General features: G+C 41.9%; 1 protein-coding gene across 1 annotated transcript; it reads right to left on the reverse strand.

The window, feature by feature from the left end:
• Positions 1 to 7,051: 7,051 nt before the first annotated feature.
• Positions 7,052 to 7,435, reverse strand: LOC108523439 (cytochrome c-like). Its single transcript, XM_017864063.1, has one exon. It carries the CDS (start codon positions 7,367 to 7,369, stop codon positions 7,052 to 7,054), a length of 318 nt encoding a protein of 105 aa, XP_017719552.1. The 5' UTR covers positions 7,370 to 7,435.
• Between the last annotated feature and the right edge of the window lie 2,501 nt (positions 7,436 to 9,936).

A 9,936-nucleotide genomic window follows, 5' to 3' on the forward strand; every position in this document is an offset into this window, starting at 1 on the left:
TTTAGAGCTCCTTTTAGCAGTGCTTGTAGTGCTGACTTGGTAGTGGTGAATTGTCTCAGCATTTGTTTGTTTGAAAAAGACTTTCTCTTTGCTTCATGTACGAAGCTTAGTTTTGCTGAGTGAAAGGAAGATATCTTGGGTCCCTGAAATCAATGAGCTAAAAGGAAATGTCAAGTTGGGAACCCCTTAGGGCAAACCTGCCCTGCTTTTTATTCAAAGTCACCCCTCTGCTCACTGAGATAAATGCATATCTGATTGCCTCTTTTGGGGAGGCTAAGCAGAAACTCAAAAGAATATAAATATTTGTCTCTTATCTACCCACAATTTGGAAGCCTCCTCCCCACTTTGAGTTTTCCCACCTTTCCAGACAGAACCAATGTTCACCTTACATATGTTGATTGATGTCTTGTGTCTCCCTAAAATGTATAAAACCAAACTGTGTTCTGACCACCTTGGGCACATGTCATCGGGACCCCCTGAGGCTGTGTCATGGGTGTGCATCCTCAACCTTGGCAAAATAAACTTTCTAAATTAACTGAGACCTGTCTCAAATTTTTGAGGTTCACATTTTTGTACTCATAGAGGGATTCTGAGTGGAGAAGTTCGTGACCTTTGACAATCTCCTATTGGTGCTTGGTACCAGCATGAACTAACTTTATGGCTCAAACCAATAGCACAATTTGCTGAGGTCTGGGAGCACCCCCTCCAGAGAATCCCTAATCTCTCAAAATTTGGTCACGATCTAAAGTTTATTTTGCTGTACACCTCCTTTTTTTTTGGAGTTTTACTTGCTTCCAACACAGGAAGGCAAGTTTTTCCTGCTTCCATGATGATGGAAGGCAGGTAACTCATTTTTGGAGTTTAAGCTTGCTTCCAACAGGGAAGATGAGGTTTTCTTTCCTGCTTCTAGGATGGTAGAGAGCTGTCTTCAGTCCGAGACCCATCCCTAGGTAAGTAACTGTATTGGGGTTTGTCTTGGCTAAAGTTAAAATTAACAAACAGCTGGTCTTAATTTCTCCTTACCATTAGAGCACTCAGTAATCATATAAGTTGTACAATCATTTGTTTTGCTTAACTTTTTTAGTTGTTGTTGTTGTTGTTTGTTTCTAATTTTCTTTCAGTCTTTTTCCCATTGGGTTTGACCAACGCTATCCAATTTGATCAAATCCAAAGGAAAGTTCCAAATTATGGATAATGAGGCTTCTAAGTGGCTCAATTCCCACCAAAAAAAAAAAAAAAAAAAAAAAAGAGTGCTATGGTGGGGTAGAAAATGGCTAGTTTAAGGAAGAAAAGGAAAGATTTTGAGGTTTTGACTACTTAAGGGGCTTTATTTACATAAAATGCCACCTTTTGCTAGCCAGGCCAAACCTAAAGAACCGTGGCTGTGCTTGTGAAATAGCAGCCATGAATGCAACAGGACACAATGGAAGAAACTGGTTATGTTAGTAAGGGTTTGATTGGAATGGTCAGCTTTCCTTTAAGGAATCAAACTTGACTTATGGAGCCAATAAAAGCCCTTTGGGAAACTGACCTCATACTTCACTGTACAGGGTTCCTGACCTGTGGTAAGTAAAGAATGTCACTTTCTGGCAGGTCCAGGAGACCCAAGTTTATCTTGGAACCCCAAGAGAAGAGGATCACTCAACTCATAGGTATTTAATGGCATAAATGTATGGCTGGGCTTGGCTTTAAAAAAAAAAGTCTTATTTGAGATTCCTTCTATGGAACAATGTTCCATCAAAGCCCATTTAAAAGTCTATGTAAAAAATAATTATTCTTGCTGCACTGTCTGCAAATAATTAGGCCAAGTACAATAAAGTGATCAGTCTTATCATGATTTGTCTTTAGTAAAAATGGGAAACTGGAGAGAGAAAATTATGTTTCAAAACTATAACACTAACTATAATCAAACACGTATTAGATTCTAGTCTTGCCTAATGTTTTCAATTTTAGTACTTTTCTGCCATTTGGACTGAATTCTAATTTTCCTGGCTACAAGTCTTCAGGATAATGTCTTCAATTTTTTCCTTCTTCTTTTTCATTTTTTCCTAATTTGGAGTCACTGAAAACTAAGTTGTGCTTTTTTAAAGCCTTTTGAACTGATGCCGGACAACTTAAACTTCAGAAGAAAATAACAGCAACCTATTTACATACACGAGCTGCTTTCATACCTGCCTACTGATATATGAACTCCAGAGTAATTAGGCCTATATCAATTTTCAAGGATTGTTATTTTGCTTGTTATTGTTTTCTCTCTTCCTCCCCTGTTTTCTCTTCATAGGACATGAGACTTCACAACCTTCTAAAAATGAACTTTCCTAATAACTTGGGACCTACCTGTCTAACAATAAACCATCCTAGCCATGAGAGATCAGATGAAACCTAGAACCAGAGACTCATTTTCTCTAAAATGCTTTCTCCAAAAGTTTTCTAAAAGGAAAAGGGGCTGGGGAATGTGAAAGAAAAATATCTTGGGACCCCAAAATCACTAAGCTAAAGGGAAATGTCAAGCTGGGATCTCCATAGGACAAATCTGCCTCCCATTCTATTCAGTCACCCCTTTGTTCACTGAGATATATACATATCTGATTGCCTCCTTTGGGAAGGCTAATCAGAAACTCAAAAGAATGCAACCATTTGTCTCTTATCTTCCTACAATTTGGAAGCCCCCTACCTACTTTGAGTTGTCCCACCTTTCCAAACAGAACCAGTGTTCACCTTACATATGTTGATTGATGTCTTGTGTCTCCCTAAGATATATAAAACCAAACTGTGCTCTGACCACCTTAGGCATATGTCATCAGGACCTGCTGAGGCCGTGTCATGGCATTCATGCTCAACCTTGGCAAAATAAACTTCCTAAATTAATTGAGACCTGTCTCAAATTTTCAGGGTTCACAGCTAGATACAAAATTCTTGGCTGGTAATTGTTTTGTTTAAGGAGGCTAAAAACAGGACCCCAATCCCTTCTAGCTTATAGAGTTTCTGCTGAGAAATCTGCTGTTAATCTGATAGGTTTTCTTGTATAGGTTACCTGATGTTTTTGTCTCACAGCTCTTAAGATTCTTTCCTTTGTCTTGACTTTAGATAACTGATGACTATGTGCCTAGGCAATGCACTTTTTGCAATAAATTTCCCAGGTGTTCTTTGAGCTTCTTGTATTTGGATGTCTAGATCTCTAGCAAGGCCAGAGAAGTTTTCCCCTATTATTCCCTCAAATACATTTTCAATCTTTAGATTTTTCTTCTTCCTCAGGAACACCAATTATTCTTAGGTTTGGTTATTTAACATAATCCCACATTTCTTGGAAGCTTTGTTTATTTTTTCAAATTCTTTTTTCTTTGTCTTTGTTGTGTGATGTTAACTCAAAAGCTTTGTCTTCAAATTCTGAAGTTCTTTCTTCTACTTGATCAGTTCTATTCCTGAGATTTTCCAGTGCCTTTTGCATTTCTCTAAATGTGTCCTTCATTTCCAGAAGTTGTGATTGTTTTTTATTTATGCTCTCTATTTCACTGCATATTTTTCCATTCATATTCTATACCATTGATAGGGTTTGGCTCTGCATCCCCACCCAAATCTCATCTTGAATTGTACTCCTATAATTCCCATGTGTTGTGGGAGGGACCTGGCAGGAGATGGTTGAATCGTGGGGGGCAATTTTCTCCATGCTGTTCTCATGCTAGTGAATAAGTCTCAGGAGATCTGATGGTTTGATAAGAGGAAACCATTTCACTTGGCTCTCTCATTCTTTATTTGCCTGCTGCCATCCATGTAAGACATGACTTGCTCCTCTTTGCCTTCTGCCATGATTGTGAGGCTCCCCCAGTCACATGGAACTGTATGTCCAATTCAATCTCTTTCTTTTGTAAATTGCCCAGTCTTGGGTATGTCTTTATCACCAGCATGAAAATATTGGGTATGTCTTTATCAGCAGCATAAATATAGACTAATACAACCATATTTTTAAAAAAAAATTACTTTAAGTTGGTCTTCCCCTTTCTCTAGTGCCACTTTGATTAGCTTAATAATCAACCTTCTGAATTCTTTTTCTGGCAATTCAGAGGTTTTTTCTTGTTTTGGCTCCATTGCTGATCAGCTCGTGTGAGCTTTTGGGGGGTGTTAAGAACCTTGTTTTAAAGGTGTTGATGGATTTAGAATTAATTTTTGATGAGTTGACCTCTTTATCATTATAATATGTTAATTTTTGTCTTTAATGGTGCTTTTATTGAAGAGACTGTTCTTTCCCCAAAATATATCCTTTGTGTATTTGTCAAGAATTATTTGGCTGTAAATGCATGGTTTTATGTCTTGGCCCTCTGTTCTGTTCTATTGGCATATGTGTCTGTTTTTACGCCAGTACCATACTGATTTCTTTACTGTAGTTTTGTAGTATATTTTGACATCAGATAGTGTGATGCTGCCATCATTTCTCTTTTTGCACAGGTTTTCTGTGGCTATTTGGGGTCTTTTATGGCTCCATAGAATTTTAGGATTTTTTTTTTCTATTTCTGTGGAGAATGGCACACATAATTTGATAGAGATTGCACTAAATCTGTAGAATATTTTGTATAGTATGTTCATTTTAATATTATTTCTTCCAATCAATAAACATGGGATGTATTTTCAAAAAAAAAAAAAGAACCTTGTTTTGTTATAGTACCAGAATTGTTTTTCTGGTTCCTTCTTATTGGGGTGGACTATGTCAGAAAGAGGATCTGGGACTCAAGGGCTGCTCTTCAGATTCTTTGGTCCCACGGGGTGCTCCCTTGATGTGGTGCTCTCCCCCTTCCCCTAGGATAGGACTTCGTGAGAGTCAAACTGCGTGATTGTTATTTCTCTTCTGGGTGTGGCCACCCAGTGGAGCTACTGGACTCTGGAATGGTACTGGGAAACGTCTGCAAAAAGATCTGTGATGTGATCTATTTTCAGGTTTCTCAGCTGTGGATACCAGCAACTGCTCTGGTGGAGGTAGCAGGAGGGTGAAGTGAACTCTGTGAGGGTCCTTGGTTGTAGTTTTGTTTAGTGCAGTGGTTTTATGTTGGTTGGCCTCCAGCCAGGAGGTGGTGCTTTCAAGACTGCATCAGCTGTGGTAGCATAGGGGGATACCAGCTTGCCTTAGGGTCACCTGGATAAGTATTCGGGTTTCTCAGATGATGGGCAGGGACACAGAGCTCCTAAGAGATTATATCCTTTGTCTTCAGCTCCCCGGGTGGGTAGAGAAAGACCACCAGGTGGGAGCAAGGATAGGCATATCTGAGCTCAGCCTCTCCTTGAATGTGGCTGCTGTGGAGGATGGGAATGTGGTTCCCAGACCAATAGAGTTATAATCCCAAGGGGATTATGGCCACCTCTGCTGTGTCATGAAGGTCACCAAGAAAGTGGGGGAAAACCAGCAGCCCCCAGCCTCACCCAGCTCCCACACACCCAGCAAGGCAAGTCTCCCTCAGGCTGTGCCCCCACAACAGCACTGAGTTTATTTCTAGGCAGCTGGTGAGCAGGGCTACAAGCCTGCCCCACTGGGAAAGCAAGCAGGGCTTTCAGGTTTCACCCATCCCCGCCTGCCACATCCCTGCATGCCACATCCCCACCTGCCACATCCCTGCCTGCCACAGCTTCTGTGCTATGTCTGCACTCCTGGTTCAGCCCCTGCCCTGGGATTCTTCCAAGGAAGCTTTGCATTTAGTTGAAATTGTTACAAAATTCAACTGGAAATTTCCTTCTTCCCGTGGTCTTTCCCCAGTTCCACTGGCAGCCCTTCCTAAGGATCCCTGTGAGACAAAGTCAGAAATGACTTCTGGAAAGCGAGAGTGCTCCTAGGGCTCTTCCTGCTGCTTCCTCTACCCCTATATTTTGCTCAGCTCTCTAAATTTGTTACAGCTCCAGATAAGTTCTAATCCTTCTCCTGCAATCTGGACCTTCAGGTTCCCCAGTAAGGACTTGTTCAGGAATGGACGCTCCCCTCTCACACTTTGGGCACTCACAGTTTTTTGACTGTCTTATGGAGCCTGCAGAAGCAATCCACTTCTTTCCAAAGGTCTGTGGATTCTCTTGGCTTTCCCGCTATGTTCCTGCCCTATTTCTTGGAGTAAAAGTTCACAACGTGAGTCTCCACATGCTGCTCTGTTTGTCCAAATGGGAGCTGCAAGTTAGTCCTGCCTCCTATCTGTCATTTTTTTTTTTTTCATGTTCTTTGGTTTTCTTTTTAATTATCTTTAGTCTTGTGATCACCCATAATTTTAAAATTTGAGTATATCTGCACTACTTTAATCCTTTTAAGTTGGCAAAACACCATTCCCAGTCACAAATACACAGTTCCACAGCTTTATGTTTCTGAATGGCTGTTTAAAGACAATCCTAAATTATAACTTAGTTTGACTTAGACTGTAAAGAATTCAAGAGTGAAGTTTAACTTGCTACTATTTTAAAAGCATGTGACCTTATAGATTTGTGAGATGTGAGAAGTGTTGAATAATCTTTGATATTACACATAAACCATACTAAAATGCTTTTCAATAAGTAAAAGGAACCATTTTAAATACAGGGAATTATAATTAGATTGGCATCATTAAGAACAAAACTCTAGACATTACTACCTTATTTATCTTCAACCCTTGCCTTTAAGAGACAAATGAACACAAAACACAGGTGAATCTTGCTGGGTTCTGAGACAGTGAAGGAATTTCCCCAGTATTTAAATATATTCATATGACCAGCTATATAAATCTAAATATAAAATCAATCTCCAGTAAGTTTTAAGATGGCACTCAGTATCTTTGTGAAAAGTTGAGCATTACTAACAAAGTCTAATCATATCTTTAGAAAGGGTAAACAGTGATAGCATTTACTGAATTGGAATTACTATTAAAATTCAAAAACTGAACATATTCATTTAACCACAAGCCAGTCTTAGTTTTAAATCAGGACTGCCCAACAAAATATTCTGTCAGTCATTCATGATCTGAATTCTGGTGTATGAGATCTATTAAATTACGGTACACATAAAAAAGTCATGAGACATTTGTTTTGTAATAAAGAAGGCAGTGGCCAATTATTACTCATTAGTAGCTTTTTTGAGATAAGCTATCAAGTCTGCCCTTTCTTCCTTCTTCTTAATGCCAACAAAGACCATTTTTCTTCCAGGGATGTACTTCTTGGGATTCTCCAAATACTCCATCAGTGTATCCTCTCCCCAGGTGATGCCTTTGTTCTTATTGGCGACTGTGTAAGAGTATCCAGGGGCCTGACCTGTCTTCCGCCCGAAGAGACCATGGAGATTTGGCCCAGTCTTGTGCTTGCCTCCCTTTTCAACGGTGTGGCACTGGGAACACTTCATAATAAAAATCTTCTTGCCTTTCTCAACATCACCCATATTTAATTCTCTTTTTAGTCGCTGGCACAACGAAGATTCCCGCTCCGAAGCAGGACATCCCCACTCTGTCCCATATTTTTTTTAAAGGACCTGAAGTTTATTCTCTTGACTTTGAAATGCACAACACCTCTCATTAGCTGCATCCTGAGCTGGGCAGCAGATGTCAAGGAAACCCACACACCTGCCTGAAACTTTGCACCCCACATAGTCCCCACACCACCCTAACCACCTCCTGCCCTCCCCTGGGTCCTGTTGTTCCAGCTCCCCCATGCACAGGTGGTGCGGTGTCAGTCTCTCTGGACCTGGCTGGTCTTGCTGATTCTCCTGTCCCGACTTCTGATCTCCAGAGGCCAATGTTTCATGTTCCTGGGCCCTGATGTCCAGAGGAACCCCATCCAAACACCCTGTGAGCCCACTGCCTGGTGGAGCAGCCTTCTATGCTCTGGCGCCTTCCTAAAGCACAGGGAGATCTGCGTTCTGGAAATGTTCAAGATCGCGTCAATCACAGCAATGACACAGACAGCAGATGAGGCTCCCGGGGGACTGGCAGGGCTCAGATCAGATGATTGAAGAAACAGAGAAGCCTGCATCCATCCTGACGGAACAGTGAGACTGTGCTGGAAGGAGTGGTTCAATCAGCACCTGCGTCTATCCAGGCCTGTGCTTGGGATGCCACCTGCAAACCATCAGGTCCTGACACCCACAGGGAAGGCTGCATCCCCAGCCGAGAGCGGACGCGTTCTTCTGAGCTGAGCCCTCCCTCCCATGTGAGGACTGCTTTCTCTGAGATCTTTAGTTTTCTGTACCAGGGATCTGCGTGTTGTGTGTAAAACCTGCCTCAGCACAGCCCATCCTCCCAGCACCTCCTACCCCTCCAGCTGACTAGGGTCGCCTGCCCCTCCTTGCCCTGAACCAGAATTATTTCTCTGGTTCCTTCCGTTGGGGTAGACTATGTCAGAGGGAAGACCTGGGGCTCAAGGGCTGCTGTTCAGATTCTTTTGTCCCATGGGGTGCTCCATTGACATGGTGTCCCCACTTCAAACACTGCAGACAGCTGTGAAAGGGAAGAGAGGAGAGACCAAAAGCCCTGCTTCTCTCCCTGCACTCAGGGTCTCCTGGGGGCTCTCCTGTGGGTTCAGAGAGGAGCCCTGGAGCAGACTCTGGGAGCCCCCGTGGGGATGCCGGGGGCCGACCCTCTCGAGGAGCTGCCATCATCTTCCCTCAGGTTTGGTGATTACCAGATGTAATCAGATGGAATCACTGTGACAGAGCGGATCCTTGTTTTCCATGCTCGTGGGCAGCCTGTGTCCACCTGTGTCAGATGGAATGGGCGGAGGGGGTACGAGGGACTGTGTCTGCTCCCCCACCATGGTCCAGACAAGCCACACAGTGGGCTGAGACGGAAACTGCCGAATTCATGAAACTTTCAAAATCCAGTCTCACTCCCTTGGCTCCAGTTCATGAATACAAACCATGCATCCAACCAAGGACCGTAATCCAGGATCTACAAGAAACTCCAACAACTCAATGGCAAAAAAACACGTAATCAGATTTAAAAATGGGCAAATGATCTGAATAAACATTTCTCAAAAGAAGACATACAAATGGCCAACAGGTATATGAAAAAATGCTCGACACTGATCATCAGGGAATTGCAGATCAAAATCACAATGAGACACCAACACAACCCCCACCAGTAGGATGGCTGTTATCAAAAAGACAAAAAGTAACAAGTGCTGGTGAGGAAGTGGAGAAAAGGGAACTCCTATACACTGTTGGTGGGAATGTAGATTAGCACAGCCTCTATGGAGAACAATGTGGAGATTTTTCAAAAAACTAAAAATAGAGTTACAAAATGATCCAGCAATCCCACTGCTGGGATTTATCCAAAAAAAAATAAAAAGGAAATCAGTACATTAAGGAGATACCTTATCCCATGTTTATTTCAGCATGATTCACAATAGCCAAGATATGGAATCAACCCAGGTGTCCATCCACAGACTATTGGATAAAGAAAATGTGGTACAGATAGAAATTAGAATACTACTCAGCCATGAAAAAGGTTCAAATCCTGTCATTCATAGCAGCGTACATGGAACTGGGGGACATTATGTTAAATGAAATATGCCAAGAACAGAAAGAAAAATATTGCTTGTTCTCATTCATATGTGGAAGCTAAAAGAAATTTGATCTCATGGAAGCAGAGTAGAATGGTGGCTACCAGGCCTGGGAAGGGTGGGGGAGAGTGAGAGGGTGGTTAACTGATACAAAATCACAGCTAGACAGGAGGAATTATTTTTAGTGTCCATAGCACTGCAGGGGTCTACAGTTAACAATATTTTCAAGCAGCTAGAAGAAAGGATTTTCAATGTTCTCAACATGAGGCACTCATCAATGCTTGAGGTGATGGGTATGCTAATTACCCTGATTTCATCACAATACACTCTAAGTGTCAGCACATCACAATTACTGTGTGCCATTTAAATGAAAAGAGCCACCGTGCTGGACACTAGGGGAAGAGCGATGTCCCAGTGTGAGATGGGACTGAAGGACAGAGTTAAGAAAAC

Source organism: Rhinopithecus bieti, unplaced genomic scaffold (genome assembly GCF_001698545.2).
Source record: "Rhinopithecus bieti isolate Rb0 unplaced genomic scaffold, ASM169854v2 scaffold_3738, whole genome shotgun sequence".
Lineage (NCBI taxonomy): Eukaryota > Metazoa > Chordata > Mammalia > Primates > Cercopithecidae > Rhinopithecus > Rhinopithecus bieti.

Excerpts from the sequence above, each read along its gene's own strand:
- LOC108523439 (XM_017864063.1), bottom strand. The coding sequence starts at position 7,369 with ATGGGTGATGTTGAGAAAGGCAAGAAGATTTTTATTATGAAGTGTTCC.